This window comes from Alligator mississippiensis, chromosome 5 (genome assembly GCF_030867095.1).
Source record: "Alligator mississippiensis isolate rAllMis1 chromosome 5, rAllMis1, whole genome shotgun sequence".
NCBI lineage: Eukaryota > Metazoa > Chordata > Crocodylia > Alligatoridae > Alligator > Alligator mississippiensis.
The window spans coordinates 165827733-165847424 of NC_081828.1; the positions used below are offsets into that span (position 1 = coordinate 165827733).

At 38.7% G+C, this 19692-nt stretch overlaps 1 protein-coding gene across 1 annotated transcript in view; it reads left to right on the forward strand.

Annotated features, from left to right (window-relative positions):
- The window catches only part of DGKB (diacylglycerol kinase beta), a 620162-nt gene that overhangs the window by 499371 nt on the left and 101099 nt on the right, over window positions 1-19692 (forward strand). The window contains exon 22 of the mRNA XM_059728962.1: window positions 5272-5467. Coding sequence (XP_059584945.1) covers window positions 5272-5467 — 196 coding nt within the window. The remainder of the gene's footprint in view (window positions 1-5271; window positions 5468-19692) is intronic.

Below are 19692 nucleotides of genomic sequence, written 5' to 3' on the forward strand. Positions count from 1 at the left end.
AGTTTGATGATTAGTGAAGTCTTAATACAGTGGAAGAGGGCAAAAGGTGAACTATAACATTAGAAATCAATAGGGAGTGTGGCTGGGTCAGATAGAAAAATGAAAGACTGTTGGAGGGAGTGAGAACTGCTGCAGGATTAAAATAAAAAAATCTTATTATTTCTAGGTCCTGAGTTTTTATAGCCCTTAAAATTCAGTTCTCTAAAATTGTACTTACTTTTCTGAATAAAGGTTAAAGAATAAATTTTTGGAATCATTCCCCTTTATCAACTATCTTTTCTCTCTGCTGAAGAGGCCATCTTACCATTCTGCATCAACAGTTAGCTAAAAAGACAACCTGGATAAATAAGGACAGAATAGGTACAAAAGAAAAAGTACCTCCAAACAGGGGGCTAAGCAGTTTGTGACACAAGTGACTGCATTAGGTAAACCAGGGGCTGCCATTTCTATTAAAAATGTAATGTGAAATAGATTGCATTGAATATAAAAATGGTATTTTAAACTACTATTATGTAAGTAATAATAATGAAATTATTCTTCAAGAATATTTCAATCCTTTTCTCTTCTGAAATAATTTTAGAGCATCTAACAATATTCTTTTGAAAGTAACGGAATATTTGCCACTTACCAGTGAGCATGAGAACTCAAAATGTGTAACAGAAAGCCGTTAGGACCCGGTCCAAAGTCTACTGAGAACAACTGAAAGATTCATATTGACTTAGACTTAATGGGCTTTGATCTTTGTTGTTCTCCAAGCACCTGAATACTAAGACTGAAGTCAGGCACAGAACTTGTCTAGTGTGTTTGGTGGAAATGCTTGTGAAGGTATTTTGTTGCTACCAAAAAAAAATGATGCAATCACTCTTTTCTTGAAAGCTGGAGTATTTATAGCTGTTCTTTTAAAAGCAAAACTGTAATATCTATTCTGCTTTCTAAGAAACTGCTTCATATTCAGTTCTAAATGCAATCAACCCCTGAAAAAATATTTTTCTAAACATCTAAAGAAGTGACTATCTGATTTGTTTCTGAATGTGGTCCTGGAGTCTCTCTCACATACATTTTAATAGAAAGAGACAAAGAAAACAAGCAGGTTTTATTTCCAAGGAACTACTTTCCATATAGCCAAAATTCTCTGTAAGACTTGTTTGTGGTTAGATTTTTTTTTCTTAACTAGATGACCGTAATATAGACTACAATTGCTATAATCCTGCAGCCTCACAATTATCCTCTTGGAATGGCACTAAATCTCAGTCTTTTATGTATAATACCACTACTACTAATAGCAACAATATCCATTAGAATGTAACGCTATAACATGCACTTGTCCTTAATCATTTTATGCTTGCTGGTTAACATTATTAAGGCTAAAGAAAGGTATACGCCCAAACCAAATAGAAACTAACCTCGTTAATATGGGTGACAGGAACAAGTCATTGCAGTCATTGCCCTGCTGATTGGGTGCACCAGTAATGCTTAACAGTGTATTCATATTTGGTTTTCCCTTGTTTCATGTCATCAGCATTTGTGTTTACAATGTGTTTTCATCTGTTTTGTAACCTGCTGGCCCTTGCTTGAGGATATCATTGTACGTGAGACCTTGGTGAACAATACCACATTTCACTTTGTGTGTTTTATTCACAAAGAGCTCATTTGCCAGAGAGCCAAATTTTGAATGAACAAAGCCCATGAAGATTAAGGATCTATATCTCTGAGCTGGGAAAATGTAAATAGGCATTCTATGGGCAAATATTTGTTCATCTCTATGTTTGATTTCTAACCTAATCAAGTATGGCCTTCCTATTATGCAGTCCCATATCCTAAGTCCTGTATTTCTGTTTTGTATGAGGGGCACAGTAATTTTTAAACTCTTAACTGACAAGCTAGAATCCATGTATAAGTTACAGGAAGGGTCACCTGTTCAGGAAAGCATCGTATCCTAATTGTTGTCTTGAATTGCTTCACCTTCATAACTGCCTTTAAAGAAGAAAGTCTGATGAGAGAAGTTAAAAGATGGTATTATCTGGCACAATGCTGCACTTGTTTAGGCTGCATAGTCTTTATGTCATTTATTTTCAGGAAGCTGAATCAGACATTATGGCCTTAATGTAAGGATAATCTAAAATGTCCCAGGCTAGTGAAAAAGCTAATGTAAAAGCTAACGCTCAGAGAGGGGCGGAGGGGGGGAGGCTGAGGTAAGAAAGGAACTAGAAATAAGCTACTATTAATTTCTAACTGTCATAGACATGCTATGCATGCAAAAAGCATGCTGTTGTATTAACAACACCTTTACATTATGTGAAACAGAAAAAAATGGGAAGAAAACACATCTGTGTTTTGTTATTTTAGCATCTGAATGTGTTAGGGCAACGGAAAGCTACCTGTCGTGCAAACTCCTCGTCTGTGTATGAACAAAAGAAATCCTCCTTTACTAATTTTAAAAGTAACTCGTCACTGTGGGATTCTGAGGCCTAGTCAAATAATTGTCTTAGTGTACTACCTGCTGTGTTCAATATTGAGTGAAAATGGAAGCCAGGCCTCTGTACCATCTTATTTCACAATTCTTCTTTTATTTAAATAATTCCAGTTGGTTTGGGGGACGCCAGACCTTTATAAATTAACAGCAGGGAAATACCAAAGGTGTCAGATTGCATATTTATCATCTTTTTCGTGTAATACTTAAATATGTATTAAGAAGTGACTGACATAAATTAGGCAGATTTCAGAAGCCACAGGCCGTGGCTTGTAGAGGACCCCCTTCTGCTTGACATTTCATCCTTGTCAAAGATCAAATTATTTTAATTTAGGCTGCAAATTATAAGGAATGAAGACTTCTTTGTGGGAATTCCCTGTGGTAATCTGACTTTTGTTGTTACTGCTGCTTGTCAGTGTGCAAAAGATATAATATGCATGCAAATAAGGTTAAAAAATATGTACTATCTAATTATCCAGCCAGTACATTCCACTTGAAGACAGTGGGAGGCCTGACACACAGTATGTGTTTGATTCATTGAGGCCTGCAGGGTATTTACACAAGATTACTTTTAATTATGAAATTAATATCTGTTTATCTAGAATGTATAGTAGTAAGTGACTATACACATGAGCAGAATTTTTTTAGTAAAATATGTCATTTTAATATTTAATACATATAAAATATTGGGAAAAACATGATTTTTTTTTTCCTCAAAAATTATATTGAAGTCATCACGTTTATCGAAAGGAAAAACAATCAATACAGATTTGCACTTTCTGTTATACTTGTTGTCACAACTGCCAAGTCATTTCATGATGTGTCATTGCACTTTGCCAGCTTCCTTCTATGGACATTATCCACAAATTTAAACCTTAATTTTGGAAGAGAAACATTAAAAATACTGTCACTGTCCTCTCTTTAGATTTTTAACATTGTTAGAATTTGAAAGGTACAGAGTCTGCTTTAAGTATGGTTCTGTTTTGTGCTCTGGTAGCTTTCATATAAATGAATAATGAGGGTATGGGCAGTAATAATGATATGTGGCTATCTCTTGAGTTATAGTCTTTTTCATGTTAAAAGCCTTAATACAGGCTTAATATTAAGCAGAGAGAAAGTGACAGTGACCCATAGAGCGGCAAGCTGCAAGATGTCAGTGAACTATCACTGAAGCATAATGAATTATTTTTCTAGTTTTCACCCTGATAATTATATATTGGAATTGCAAAATAAAGCCTGTATCCTTCAATTTACAATGTACAAGTGGACCCCTGCAGCCTTAAAGTACCCCTTTAAACATGCAGACATCCATGGAAAATTGTAAATTTCAGGATTAGGAGTGAATACATTTAATATATGCTGTGGTGTTTTTGCCTGGATATCTCCACAGTTGCTGTTTTGTGTAGCATAAGGTAATCATACAGATGCCACAGGAATGTTGCTATCAGGGATACTAGATGGTTCTGTGAATTAATAAGTGGATAATGGTGTCTTTTCCTTTTACATAATAGGTTCAAAAGTGATTCAGGGTGTATTAACCAATTTTTTTTCCTGTTGTCCTTGCCCCCATCATGCCCTCCTCATCTTTATAGTCAGTGTTTTGCTGCAGAATGGGCTGGCAGTCTCTGTTTGATTCCTAAGGGAAGGGGTATGACTGTGTTAGTAGCACTTTGCCTCTAGACAAGGTAGCGGGTTTAACTCTAAAAACAGACTCATACCCAATGCTGTCATACCATATATTACTTAGAGGAGGCTTTGGATAAATCCATCAGATAGAATGATAAATCAGGGCTCCCAGTTCAATCTCTTAGAAGTGAAAAAGTCCTCTGGAGGAATAATTTAAAAAGTAAATTAATAACAATTTATTATTGGGGTCAGACTCGATGATCTATTGAGGTCCCTTCTGACCCTAACATCTATGAATCTAACATCTATGAACAACATGTTCTGTGAAGCCTAATATTTCTCGAAAGAACAAGGAAAACATACAGTGATAATGCAAGCTGCCCTTCAGTAACAGGCTTCACACCTGAAAAGACAGCAATGGCAAGATATCTGTGTCTAGTTATCTTTAGTTCAGCAAGGCCTTTCCAGCATAACCCCCCCCCCCCCCCCCCACTGATGCTCTCTTCTGCCCAAAGACCCTGCCAGTAAAATGAAGCATATGAGCCTAAAAGAGTAAATTAACACATCATTTAAAAATTAAATTTTAAAAATCCCATTTAAACCCAAAAGGGAAAGATGCCAGAGACTGTGTAGTCCATCTGGGGATTTCCATGATTAGTGGTAATATGTAAGGGCCTCAAACATTAAGGTGTGATGGGAACCACCATAAAACTTAGAGAGAGAGTGTGTTTTTCTTGGGAGCAGACAAAAGGACTGCAAACTATTATGAAGGTAAGTACTTTAATATGGATATCTGTCCACTAAAAGCTGAAGTAAAATCATTTAATAATACAAGTAATAATACATTTAAGTCAGGGCAATACATGGTCATCAAAGAACAGCCTTTTACTACCCAATAGATCCATATTTAAGCAAGCAACCTGGGAATCAGTACTATTAGTATAGACCAAGATCTGTTTTCCTGAATCCCTTCTCACAGCTCCTTTCCTGCAATAAGTATATATTAGAATTAAACTTTAGTTTTGGAAGAACACTTTGGAAGTAGGAATTCCACAGCCGTAATAATGATAAATGGAAGAAAAACATTTGGTAGGTAGAACATTTTGATTTTTCTCTTTCTCTCTTACTGCTTTCTCTCTTTATTTCCTTCTCTCCCCACCCCCTTTGTGAATCAGTGTGATGGAATTCAGCTAGACTTAATCAATATTTCTCTGGAAGGAATTGCAATTCTGAACATTCCAAGCATGCATGGTGGATCAAACCTCTGGGGAGAGACGAAGAAAAGACGTAGCCATCGTCGAACTGAAAAGAAGAGGTCAGATAAAAGAACAACTGTCACAGACGCCAAGGAATTGAAGTTTTCATCCCAAGGTAAGCCTTTGGATTAAAATGATTATCTGATTCTGGAGAGTCAAATCACTTACTGCTGTAGCACAAGAGACATATAGTACCAGTATTGGGATAAACATGGATATACTGAAAATTGCACTCTGAGTACCAGCAAACCTATCTTTCTTAGAATATCACATGGTATGCAGACTAGATAAAGCAGGGAACATAGTTTTCTTCTGATTTATTTAGTATAAAAGAGCTTAGTTTTGCTGGAGCCAGCTAACATTTACTACAAATGCTAGTATACATACAATTTGGTTTAGAGGATAATAATTTCCTTTCTCCAACAAACTATCTCTTCTGTGCTCAGGAAGCTTGCCCCATCATAGTAACAAGGAAGTGATTCCACAGCACAGTGGTGTTTCCCCCCCACCCCACCCCAAAATAGGATGTTCTGCCATGATTTTTAAAGCTATTGTTCATTGCCCTAATATGATGTGTTTTCACACTATTACCTGAGCATGAGATAAGGTGTATAGCGCTGATCTGGAAACATGATACGTCACATCAGCACAGTATGCTGATATAAATAAAGTATAACAGTGTCTAGAGCAGAGGGATAAGCAGCCTCTTCTAGTGTACCAACCTATTCTAATGCAGGTTGCTATTAGGGTCTTGTTACCTGTTAATTTTAGGCAGCTCCTAGAGCTCTGAATCCCTGGATTATCCACACATTAACACTTGAAACTAGTTTTAAGCAGTCTTTAAGTGGCTTAAAGTTATACCATTCCAGACTAGGTTTATCTCTGATCCATATTGCCCAGCTCATGTTACACTAAGTTGTAGCCACTTTAGACTACACCTCAGTGTAAATACCCCACCAACCTCGCTGGCCCAGATCAGGCCAGTACCCCTGCACCTTCAGCACCCCAGATCCCCATTCACAGCCTGCCCCCATGCCCGTCCGTACACACTTACTTGTGGCTGTCCACATTGTCTGGCCCCAGCGGAGCAGCCAGGGTTAACCTGCCTGTCTGGCCAACAACACTCACCACTGCTGCTGCTGTCTGGGCTGGGCTCAGCCCTGAAAAGAACAGCAGCCTGGCAGTGGTGACAATGGCCCCTGGACAGACAGCACAGGCAGCCACAAGTAAGTTGGGGGAGGGAACAATGGAGGGGGAACACTGAGTGGCAGGGGAAACCCAGAATGGGGAGGAGGGATTCTTACCTTTCAGTCCTCCAAGCCCCTGCTGATCTGAATGTGACTGTTCCAAACCCAGGCTAGCACTAACACTGATCAACATTTGTGCAGCTCACAGTGTAACATGTAACAAGGCCTTTATTACACCTTGTCAGCAAGGGGTGGGGAACAAATGGTCTCCAAGTAAGGTGAGGACAAAATGCACATAAACCAGTGTGTAGCTCATTGGCGACACATAGGGGGTGCACACGGGTACACGCACACCCCCTGAGATTGGCAGTGCACCCCCTGAAAGAAGCACTGCCAAGACTGCCAGTGGCGCCTGCAGGTGGTCACCACCTGCTATCCCGCCCCCTCGCCATCAACACCACCAGCAGCATCTGCAGATGGTCACTGAATGCCACTGGCCGCCACCAATGCTGCCAGCCGCATCTGCGGGTGATTGTCGTGCCCACACAGCCTTCAGGGCCATGCATCATTCATAGTATATCTTGTACTGATATTGTTTTATCCTTGATTCTTGCAGCGGTAATTCTACTCTGGATTGGGTATACGCCATTCTAGGGGGTTATGTCTTCTGTCTTCTCCTTGTTTACTCTAGTGAAGAAGTCATTTATTACAATCTGCCTGGCAACTGACTCCCCAGCCCAGCCCAGCCCAGCCCAGCCCCTGGCTTGTTTACTTTTCTTTCCATCCAGGAAGAGCACGCAGCAACTGCTGCAGCGTCCTTAGCCTGATGAAGGGTTTTTGAACCCGAAAGCTTGCTTAATAACTATTCTCCAACCATTTGGGTTGGTCTAATAAAAGATATCAAATTCACCCAAGGAACCTTGTCTGTCCAGTATAAACATTATGTATATCTGAGTTGTGTCCTGAGGCACAGGGACTCTGGGATTGCTGAAGCAGTGTACATAGTAGCAGCATTTGCTGTGCCCTTGAGCATGTTGCAGGATGTTCTCTTTAGCTTCCAACGCCATTTCAGCCCCAGAATCCCTATCGCCCCTCCCTGTCAAGTCCTGAGTTTTCTATTGCTATAGTCCATGCCAGTATCTCTTGATTCTTGCATACCAGGAGAGAAAAGAATCAGGACTGAGCATGGCTGAAGTGTAGTGAAAGCTTTATTTCAGTTTCCCTTTTGTATTGCCTTTGTATAGCTTAACAAACAAAGGGATAGTGTCCTTCACCTCTCAGGCCGTGATTCTATCTCTTTGTGATGAAAGTTATGATGAAAAACTACTATAATCTTTCAGTTGTTACAAGATCTGTATGGAATTAAATTGCTTTTCAATCTATTTGGCCAGTGGATTGGAGTCCAAATTTTTAAAAAATCACCATTACACTTTGCTTAACACAATTGTTTACAGTCTCAGTGAATATATCAAGGAATGTAGTCTGTTACATTAACCTTTTAAAGGTGGTCCCTTCATTTCAGTATTCAAGAATATTGTCACATAGTGCAAAGAGCACTGCGTGTTATACCTATTATGTGGCTAAACAATGGAACTCTGTTTCCAGTGCTGATCCAGTGTCTTTCACAAGTCTTTTAGTATAGTTTAAATAGTTTAAGTCTAAAGTAAATAGTCAGTGGACAAACTTTAATGGTAATCAGATAGAAAAAAAAATGTGCTAAGAAAAGAAATGTATTTTAAAGGTTCTAAGATTATAAAACACAGATTTTAAATTATAAATACACATGTAAAAGTACTTGACTATGGTTTGGTTAAGTCTGGAATTTATAGACAAGCCTTGGTTAGGTCAGGTGAAAAGTTTAAATCTATCGGCTATCAAAACAGCTGACTTCCTGTCTGTTCTATGACCGTCTGATAGCTTCATTAGCTCTAGAAGATTCATAGATTCATAGATGTTAGGGTTGGAAGGGACCTCAATAGATCATCGAGTCCGACCTCTTCAAGCAAGAGTATATGCTTGAATCATATTTTGTCATAGACAAGTTTTGTTTTTGTTTTTTTACTCCTTAAGTCTCTTTAAGATTCTTATTTTTAGATGGGAGCAAACATTTCACAAAAATGTTAAAGCCATGTGCTGAAATTTGTACTGCTGGGTTGAGAACAAAGATAAATACACACCTGCATGCTAATCTCTGTTCCTTTATTTATATATTATGAATAAATATCCTTTCAGCTGGTTTTATGTCCAACACAGAATCTAATCACTAGACCTAACTAAGCACTACATTTATACGAGACTATTAGCTAACCTAAGGGCTTCTTGCTTTTAGAGGATATGTATTTGATTTCTGTGAAAATCTAAATCTCTCAGTTATAACTCTGAATAGCATTTGAATTTGTGTTCAGAGCTGTCAAAAATAGCATTGCTACTATGTCACCTAAACTGTGGGTCAATTTACACTTCATTCTACTCCCTGCTCTCTGCCTTTGTGATGTTATAACCTGACCCAGATAATGCACATTGGGGTGAAGCTTGGTATACCAGGTCTAAGTCCAGGAAAGATATATTTATGTCATCACTACTTAAGGCTTTGCTGTAACTGAGCGATTTGTGTAACCTGTTGCATCACTTCCCTGCAGCAAGCCAGAAGGAGATTGTGAATGAGAAGTCAAGGGAGGGAGTAGGTTGATGTTCACTGCTGAGTAATTGTCCTGGTGAAACTAGACCACTTAGTTTATTAATATGGGAGAACGTTAGGAGGCAAGAATCAGCCCTTCCTGCCTACCTGCAAGTAGGTACTTTTTCTCAGGGTCCGGCTTCCCTTTCTGTGTTTCTGTACAGGGTGAAATTATCCCACTCAAGAGAGTAAGACATTGCCTTACATCTCCAATAATTACACCTCCAATAGTCCCCAGGGGTTCAGCACTACCCCCTTCCACCAGGACTGGTCCTTGGGGACCTGGCATCACCCCTTCCTATCCCACCATGCTGGGATTTGGTCCTGGAGGCCTGACACTGTCCCCTTCTGGCCTCCACATGCTAGATTGGACCCTGGGGCCTGGCACCATTACCATCCAGCCCTGCATACTAGGATTGAGCACCCAATTCAGTGCCTAGGACTTCCCTCAGGTTCAGAAGCTTCGTGGAGGGGGATCAGTGCCACTTCTCTCCTTCCACTAAATTTCTGACCTGTGGGGAGCCCCTGCAGGCCATGGGCTGGTCTGAGCATTTCTGGTATAGCATGTTTAAACAAAATGCTAGCATAGACATTCACACAATTCTTAGTATGTTTGAATTAAGAAAATATTGGTGTATTTTTGGACATATATTTCTTACATTCAGAATAATCTACTTTTCATGAAAAAAACCTAAATACAGATTTATTTAAGAGTCTAAAAATGGAAGCATGGTTAGCATGTTGACTGTGCAAAATTTTCACATGCAGCATTTTAGTATGATAGGTCCACCAGCATTTACAGAGCTATGAAGTGTCTGTCTGCTAGTGGGTTTCTAGGTCCAAGATATTAGCAAAGACCATGAATTACCCTTAAACTTTATTTGATATTTTTTTTCTTTTTTTGGACAAAAAGCCAAAAACTGGTGCTTTAGCATAGATTAGTCAAGACCTATACATGTAAATACCACTTTTTTTAGATGATCCATCATCAGTGATATATATTAATTTTTCCTTCCTGAAATATTCAATTCAGTTCTTACACCTTTCATTTTCTTCTTTAATGTTTGTGATAAAGAAATATGTTATCACTGGACTTGCACTGCCAAACTTCTTTTGGGAGGGAGAAAGACTTTTATTCCCTAGAGTTTATTTACAGCAAAGCTTGCAACCTCTTTACAGGTATTGTATTATAAACTCTTCACAACATGAATGCTACTACTTCTGTATTTTGTATAGCACTGGGTATGCTGATGCTTAACAAAGCATTAATGAAAAGCAGAAGACAAATTTTACAGCTTGACAAAAAAGTTGTAGTGAGTTCTTCTAGACATGTTGGACTAATTCAAGACAATGCATGTTCATGTCCGAGCATCTAGATATGAACTGAACTTACAAGCTGATTCAATAGCTCTGGGTGGAAATGTGTGTTGATAACTGCTTTATGAGTTTCTGAATGGAAATGCGAAAGTTGTAAAGAAGTAATATGTAATATGTATTAAGGCAAAATATTCACCAGCAGAAATAAAGGCACCTTTAGAAGCTTGGGAGTATGATCAGAGGCCCCAAAACACAATATCTGTAAACAAAGTGGGGGTAGTATATTTGTTACAGTGAGGGAACAAACCTATCCAAATGGGTTCCAAATAAGTGATCTTTGTGGTCCCACAAAACCCTTTAGTCTAGAAGCTTTATTCTTGGGGATTTTTTTTTTTATGTTAGTGAGTGGCCTAAGAGGCTTTTCATTGCTGTCATGCATCTCCAGATTTCCAGCGTTAAAACATTGTTGTGATCCAGAGACATAACTAGGAGTTTTGTTGCTCTGGGCAGGGAGGAAGGGTCGTGGTGCTGAGTGATTACCTCCTTCAACTGGAGCTGCTGCAGCTGCTGTGACAGCATGAGCTTTACCTGCTGCCATGGTGCGAGCTCCCTGAATAAGGATGGGCTCCATTGTGGTGCTGCCATTGTGGTGCCCCCTCAAAACTGGTGCCCAGGTCTGGTGCCCCATACACCTACCCCTAGTTACACTGATGATAATGATTTTCAACATCTCCAAAGTTGAATAAAGATACATAAGAGAAGCAGAAGCTGCATTCTAAGGTGAGCTTCACTGTAAAACCTTTCACTGGGAAAAATGCTTTGGAATCAGTCAAAATTAAAGTTATCCATGTTAGGGAGTTATCTATGCTTTCATATGTATAATATAAAGTTTTAATTGGAGTCTGGAGAAAATACAATACTGATGTGCAGGAAAGAGGCCATTTATCCAATTTTTCAGTTACAACACATTATATGCCCTGCTCAGCTTTACTCTTTTCCTTTTTGTTTAAGACATTTTTTAAACAAAATGCAACTATCAATCATTCTCTCATAAAACAGAGTTGCATAAATAAAAATAGCTATTATATTTCAAAACCATTCATTATTATACTTCAGTTGCAAAAAATGATGTGATGATAGCTTTAGCACACAAAAAGGATTTATACAGATCCTTAATTAATAACTTGACAATCCTAGCTAGGTATTTGAGAACATATGCTAAATATGTAGTTTGATGGAAATGGACAGTCCTGCTATTATCATTTTCACCAATTGTATTAGTTAGATTTGTGAGTTATTTAGGTTAATTTAAGGAAAATAGTTTTAAATTGGCTAAATATAACTACAGTGTCTGTTTTAGAGCTATAGATGATACATTTGGCATTCAAATTCCAGTAAGCAGAAACATTTCCAAGCATTTAAATTCAGTGACTAAATCAATTAAATGTTGAAGCAAGAAAATAATTACATATTGCTAGGAACTGGGCTAAACCTCACTGAAACTGAAGAGGTGGGGATATAAACACCACCTTTCACTTAAGATAGTGTAAGAAACAGTTACACTCCTTTATGATCCCCAATAGCTAAAACAGTAGCAGTCTCCATCCCAAATACATGCATGTGTTACCACCCTACAGGCACCTGCAACGCATGTGTGGGTGGAGGGGTTTCACTGGCTGCTGTTATGTGGAGACTTATGTGTCTTTGAAAGCAAGGGAATAATACCAAAGGAGCTAAGAAAGAATGGAATGCCATACTCAATAACATCTGAATTAATAGCTTAACCCTAAAGAAAAACAGAGAACTCCTGGACTGAATGCTGGCTAAAAGAGTATTGGAACTCTGACCAAAGAGAAAGTCCTGTGCTCAGGAAAATTGGATTTTATACATTCTTTGTACAAGCTTGCATCAAACATACTTGGCTACATCATCAGTGTATCCTCTTAAAGCAAACATAGCAACCCAAAGTACCCAGAGCTCTGGCTAATGACTCAGGTCGAAAAAGAGAAACTATTATCATTCCTAAATTTATTTATTTATTTTTATACACACACACACACACACACACACACACACACACAATGCACCAACAATATATATAATGTGCTGATGAAGAATGGAAACTTTCCATCTTCCATATACATTGTTCCTAAATTTATATATATAAAAAATTTAGGAATGATATCTATGAAAGATTGAAAGTCTCCATTTATCAGCACATTATATATACTGTTGCTGCATTGTCTTCACTGACTGTACATAGGGTAGTAAAAAAAAAAAAATGATTGACAATTCAGAATCAGGGACCCTATTTTCTACTTGGTTAAATATATAGCATTAATGATATTGCACATCTTCTGCAGAACCTAGTTCTGTACTGTTTTTCCAGGACCTTCCCTACACACATTCATAAGTTATAGCACTGCATGATCTTCAAAAGTTTTAAAGGCTTTATGTGAATACCTTTGGTTTTGCAATGTCACACAAGCTTATATGAATATCTTTGGTTTTGGAATATCACAAATTTGTCTTTTCTAGATTTCCACTATTTGCTATTTTTTAGTTGTCTGTCTGAAAATTGTATGAGAATAGCCTGAAATGCCAAAACATGATGTTTTGGCATTTCAGCTTCTGGCCTTGAATGATGTGAGAATACAAAGCAAAGCCCATAAATAATTAAATTAATTGCATAATCCAGTTATTTCCACAAATGATAATGGAGCATTGCCATATTTATAAGGTTTGAATACAGCATAGGTAGTCAGTTCTATTTTTATTTGAATCACTATCTCCCATTTGGGATAATCTTAATCCAAAATGGACACAGTTTAGGTGATATGAAGGTTAATTTCGGTTAAAGAATGAGAGGGCTGCAAAGGTAATAAGTAAAATGAAGGAAGGAGAAGGAATAAAAAAAGAAGGATGATCCCACTGGTCCAAAGTTAGGAGAGCAGTAAGAGCAGGAAACACAAAGAGCAGGAAACACAGCTGTCATCAGCTGATGGTGTGACCTTTTATAAAATATGTTGATTCGTGGTCCAGTTATTTTGCATTAAGGACAGAGTTGAATTATAGTCAGGGCCTCATAGTTTTTACCTTGGAAAAATTTACTGAGAGTGATTTGATGAAACCATATGCCCCAGTTATTGGTTTAATTTTGTTTAGATGCTTAATCTTTATCTAGAATTTATAACTTTCCTTTTTAGAGCTATTCCTTGTAGGTTTACTGTTGTCTTCAGAGATCTTCATTTTGATTTTTTCATAATGAAGCCTAACCATGCAGATATTTCAGAGTACCAAGTCAAGTAAGATCTCACTGTTCAAATGAAATCAGTACTGTGCTCTGTATTCCCTTTTTTCAGTGACATCTCAAGAGTGTAATGGCCTCTTCTGCATGGTTTCACAAAAGAAAAGTGTTGGGATACTAAGTTCACCACACTGAACACCCAGAGAGGAATCTACAGCTCTGTATTAGACACATAAATTTGCTATTCAATTCCTGGGGAAAGTTAGATGCCTAAAAATGGGATTCTTAGCAGCATGCTAAGCAAAGAGCTGAGAAAGTCATCCAATAGAAGATACTGAAGAAAAGGATGCGTCTTAAATTCTGCCCTTCTCCAAGCCTTAGGTTCCTATACTTGGGGTGTAAAGAAATTCTGATTCCTAATTGGGATCAAAACTCAGAACCTTTCCCTAGCATTAAGAGACTAAGTTTTTCCTTTCAATAACCTAAGAGGACACAGTCTTGTGGTTTAAAGAGCAATGGCAGTGGCTGTACTCCCTTACACAACAGCTCAGTAGCTAAACCACATATTTAAGATGTCAGAGACTTGAGTTTTATACCCCGCTCAGTATAAGGATGTTCTAACCACATCTCCCACCTCCCAGAATAGTGTTATACCTACCATGAAGTCTGTTTAAGCAGTGCCACTATATAGGAAAGAATTCAGGATTCGTTGGGTGAAAGAGGAAGCACAAAAGCATGTGCAACTCAGTACCCAGTGAACAGGGCATCCACATGGGAGAGGGAAAAGCAGAGTTCTTGTCCTTGCCCCAAGGACTTTTTCTGTGTTTTATCCAATGCCTGTTAAATGGAAAATACAGAAATAGTCTTTGGAGATGTCAGAAGAATGCAGGGCTCTCTTCTCCCAAGTAAGTGCCCTGATCACCAGCCTAGAAAGCTATATTTCCTCTCTTTGCCCAATGGATCATGAATTCCTTCTGTAAACTGTCATGGCTCCAACTGGAGGAGTGGAAAGGGGTACTGTCCCAGAAGAACCTGAGCACTTTCCTGGGACGTGAGAGAGATTAATTTAACCTGTTACCATGCTTAGGTAGTAAATTAAATACCATACATTTCACATTCTGAGGTCTTAAGATCTCTTTATAATTGTTTTATGAGATCATTAAAGACAGGACTGCTCTCTTCCTGATACAATGGTATCCTCTGAAAAATATATATTTTTCCCCTTCCTTGTTGTGTTCTATCATATGCCAGTCTTTCCTCTTGGATATTACCTCTTCATTAAAGCAGTGCTGAAGGATTCTGCAAGACTTACTCATATTTTTCAGTACCTGAAAAACTAAGCCCATATTTTGTAAAATATTTAGTCCTTTAGAATGCAAATCACTCTGCAATAATAGCAAGATATAGATGATGATGATTAAGAAGTAGTAGCCTCTTGGTAATTTGAATGGCAGACTTATTTGGATTTATATTTATAAAGCATGCATGTGTGTTTCTGTGCAATGTGTGTTATGGTAGAAAAAACAATTTCCTTTTATTTACAAGGCAATTGAGATTGTCATTGTATTATACCTTTTGGTTCACAGAACATTCATTTTCTTTCAAGAGTTATTCATTGAAAGAGGATAATTATGGTGTATTTCACAGACTGCCAGAAGGAAAATGTATCTCTGAAAAGTTTAATTTCCCTTAAGTTGCTCATTTTCTATAGGAAGACAGAGCTATTAAGTAACATACACATGACAAAGATTGATTAAAATGACATAAGGACTATCTTATGTCTAAGTTACATGCATAACTTCCATGATTTCAAATAGAACATATTACTTGAAGTAATCTATAAAAGGGCTAAGAAAATGTGTTTCTTCAAGAAGGTTGGCAGGCATGGGAGGAATGGCATGTTACCCACCCACCCATAAGTAGGAATTGAGCATTTTCTCACACTAAGGGCCTTGTTACACATTAATTTTGGGCAGCTCCTGGACCTCTTAACCCCTGGATTGTCCACACATTAACACATGCAACTAAGGACCATTTAGGTAGCTTAAAGTAATAGTTAAGGACCCTTTAGGTAGCTTAAAGTTATGCCACTTCTAGGCAGATTTCTCTCTGATCCATGTTACCTGTGTGGATACCTTTATGAGTGTTATGTATAAGTTGTTATGTTGGCCTGAGGACTGTGGAAGGTAATGGAAGGACACAGCAGAAACATAGTCTGAGCACTGCTCTCTGAACAAACAAACTTTATCGTTTTATAAACTTAACTCCTTGGTCTTTTGAGAACTACACATTACCTGGCTTGTGTTACACTAATGTATAGCCACTCTAGGGTACACATTAGTATAAACACTGCCACCCCCTCTCTTGATGGGTCAGATCAGGCCCACTGCCCCCTATGCCCCCACTCCCTGCTCCTTCATCAGGCCACCATCCCCCTCCCTTCTCCACTGACCTGAATTAGGCCTGCTCCCTCCCCTCCACTCCCCTCCCTGCCCTGTCCCATCCCCCACCAACCTGGATAGGTCTGCAGGCCCCTCAAATTGGGCCCACTGTCCCCTGCCCCCCCCAGCACCCCAGATCTCCACTCACCCCTCCCCCTTGCCCCCTGGCTTACTTTTGGCTGCTGGATTGTCCCAGGGGAGCAGGCAGGGAGGGGGGGGGGAACCCATCTGCCCAGCCTCCACTATCACCAGTGCTGCTCTCTAGGCTAGGCTCAGCCCAGAGAAGAGTGGCAGCCTAGCAGCAGCAGTGGTGGGGGTTGGGCACATGGATTTGCTTTCCCTGCCAGCTCCCCTGGGACACCCTAGCAGCCAAAAGTAAGGCAGAGGAAGCAGAGGGGGAGCCTCAGAGACAGGAGATTAGAAGAGAGCAGGGGTGAAACCTCAAAGGCGGGGAGCACTAGGGGGCAGGGGAGGAGCCACAAGCCCAGATTGGCTCCCTCTGACCCAGATTTGGCCCACCACCCCCACTCCCCCAGCAATGGCCTTCTGCCCCCCTCTACCCTGCTGCTTACTTTTGGCTGACACTGTTGCAAGGAAGCAAACAGAGAAGGGGAATCTCCCTGCTGACCCCCCACTGCTGCCACTGCCACTCTTTGGACTGGGCAACACAAGTAAGCCAGGGGATAAAGGGGATATGGGTGAGATACAAGAGCAGGGGAGTGGAAGGGAACAGAGGGAGCCCAGGTTCAGGTGGGAAGCCTAAGATGGTAGGGGAGGGAGGGCATTCTTACCTTTCAGTCCTCAAGGCCCCTGCTGGTTTGAACACATCACTCCAAACTTGAGCTAGCGCTAACACTGATCAATATTTGAGTAGCTCAAAGTGCCCCGAGTCAGCATCTCCTAACATGTCTCTCTTTGCACACATCATACACATTGCATAATTAGCGGGGGCTGCTTATGTACATCTGCCCCATGAGTCATATGTCACTTTTGCTCTAGTTTAATGCTTTCCAGGACCCCTATGCTTCCTCAGCCTAAACAAACTACTTTCAAGACTGCAAATTAATATTTAAGAGGGGAAATGCAATGTAATAAATACATTGCCTACAAAGAACTCTAATATACTGAACTCTCAATACATTGTCAGTTAGACATACAGTTTCCACAATTAATCCTGTACTGTCAGTGAGATGGATTAGAGTGCCTAACAATTTCTTCCATCTCTAATACCTTAGACACTAGTGTTGCTGGTGTATCTGCATGCAAAGACCTGAGCTTCAAGTTGAGAATGTACCCAGAAGAATATGAAGTTCGATAACATTTAGCCATTCAGCACATTCTAGGGGACCCCAGGAAAAGCCAAATTTTTGTTCACATGGTCTGCTTTGCCTATTTCCTCCATGTCACAGTCTTTTTTTTCTGACAATAGCTTCATTGGTGTGTGTTAGCAGCCTGTGAAACTGAGTATAATATAGTGACAATCTGGAATTAAGTGTGCTAAACCAGGAGAAAAATAAATGTTGCTTGAAAATTTACTGTACAATGCAGCAAATAATATTTGTATAGGAATGTATGACATAAATTCCATTGGCCATAACTCCCTTTGGGGTGATTCCTTTTGAACTTACCAGATATAAATGAGGGAAGAATAATAATAAAGAGCTGTAACTAAGGAATGTTGCATACATGCTACTCCTAAAAATGAATCCGTGAGAAACTCTGCACGTTCTTGTAATATATAACAGTGTGTTTAATGCAGATATTTTTATTGTCTGTATATTCACCTGTGTTCTTATTCTGGTATTTTCCTCCTCCAAAATCACATTTTGAAGTGAGACTATGGATGAAGCAGAGAACAGTAAGATTAAACTAAAAATCTCTACTGAAAGGTCTCCTTTAATTTAGATGTAAATAAAACGCTATATTTAAAAATAAAAATCCCTAAATTCTATTTTTTCTAGGACAATGAATTATGGTCTCACACTGGCATATAGCACTGCAACAGAATTTCTGGTGCAGTAGTGTTAAATGAGGGTGAGAGTAGAAACTAGCCGGTGTCTTTAGTTATATATATATATATATTCTATTACAGTACTTTGGTAAAGACTTTTCCCATAATTGTCAAAATGAAAACATCTGTTGCTTTCTCCAATAAGCTCATTTGCTTTCATGCCATTTTTATAATCCACTTGTCTCTTTGCTTCTGAAGTTTTTCAGATATAAATTATTTGTAAATGTTACTTTTCTTCCAAATGCTTACAAAAAGTCAGCAATTAACTAACTATAACAGGTGTTTCCTTTCTTGGGGAAAGGAATGCATATGATTATTGTAATTTAGATTCCTTTGCGAGTTAAGGAATTGTTCTCTTATTCAAAATCAGTGCAAGTACATATAAAATGGTAAAAATTGAAGCTTTTAGGCAAAAAGAATTTTTTAACCCTTCCAGAATTTTTCTCAAGTCCATCAGAATCGCTGAGCCTTTGGGTACTTGTCAGTAATGACAATGCTTTGAAACTCTGACATAAGTGGAATCACACTGATGCACATGGGTGTGGTTAAAATTCACAGTGATCTCTTTTAATGCCAAACTGTATGTATTTTCATTATGACCTTTCTACAGAGAGGCGGAAATATCTATCTTCAGTATTCAGTTTGTTTAACAGCAGACAAGTATTCCCAGGGAACATCCACTAGTGTATTACCCAGACTATTTGCGCATTTAACCCTGCCCTAGATGCCTGAATCTTAAGATTAAAGATTAAAAAATACAAACACGATATCCCAATGGAATATTTGTGGCTGTGATAATATATCATCATGTCCACCCATATATTCTAGTTGTTTTTCATTAGAAAATTTCAAGTTCCTTTCAAGATTTGTCATAGGTATCATACTGACAGCAAAAAAAGGAAGGACAATTTCAGCTGATATACCTGAAAATGCCAATCATTAAAAAAAAGGGTAAAACATTCTAAAAATGTTTCTGACTTGAATGATTTTAACACAGTCTTGTAAGGCAGCAAGCTAGGTGTATATTTCTTCCTGGTGCATCACTCACCACAGATTTGCTATGTACAGGAACAGCACGTGTGTGTGTGTGTGTGTGTGAGAGAGAGAGAGAGAGAGAGAGAGAACAATTCTTGTTTTGAGTAAAAATTCTAACTGATTTTTTCATGCCCTTTGGAAAGCATCAGGCTCACTGCATATTGGTTTTTAGAATCATAAAAATATTCTATGAATAACTAATTCTTTTATGGTTTTGCAAGAAAGGGATGTTTTAAAATGATGATGAATTTACAAATTTTGGTTTTCTTTTCCCATTCCCTTCTCGTTGCTCCCTGTCTTGACTGTCATCACTGCAACATTTTACCTCTGGGAGTGGGATAAGCAAATGTCATGCTGCAGATATTGAAGAGGGTGATATTGCTGTCTCTGTCTTCTCTTTTTAGTATAAAGACTGGTATAAATCA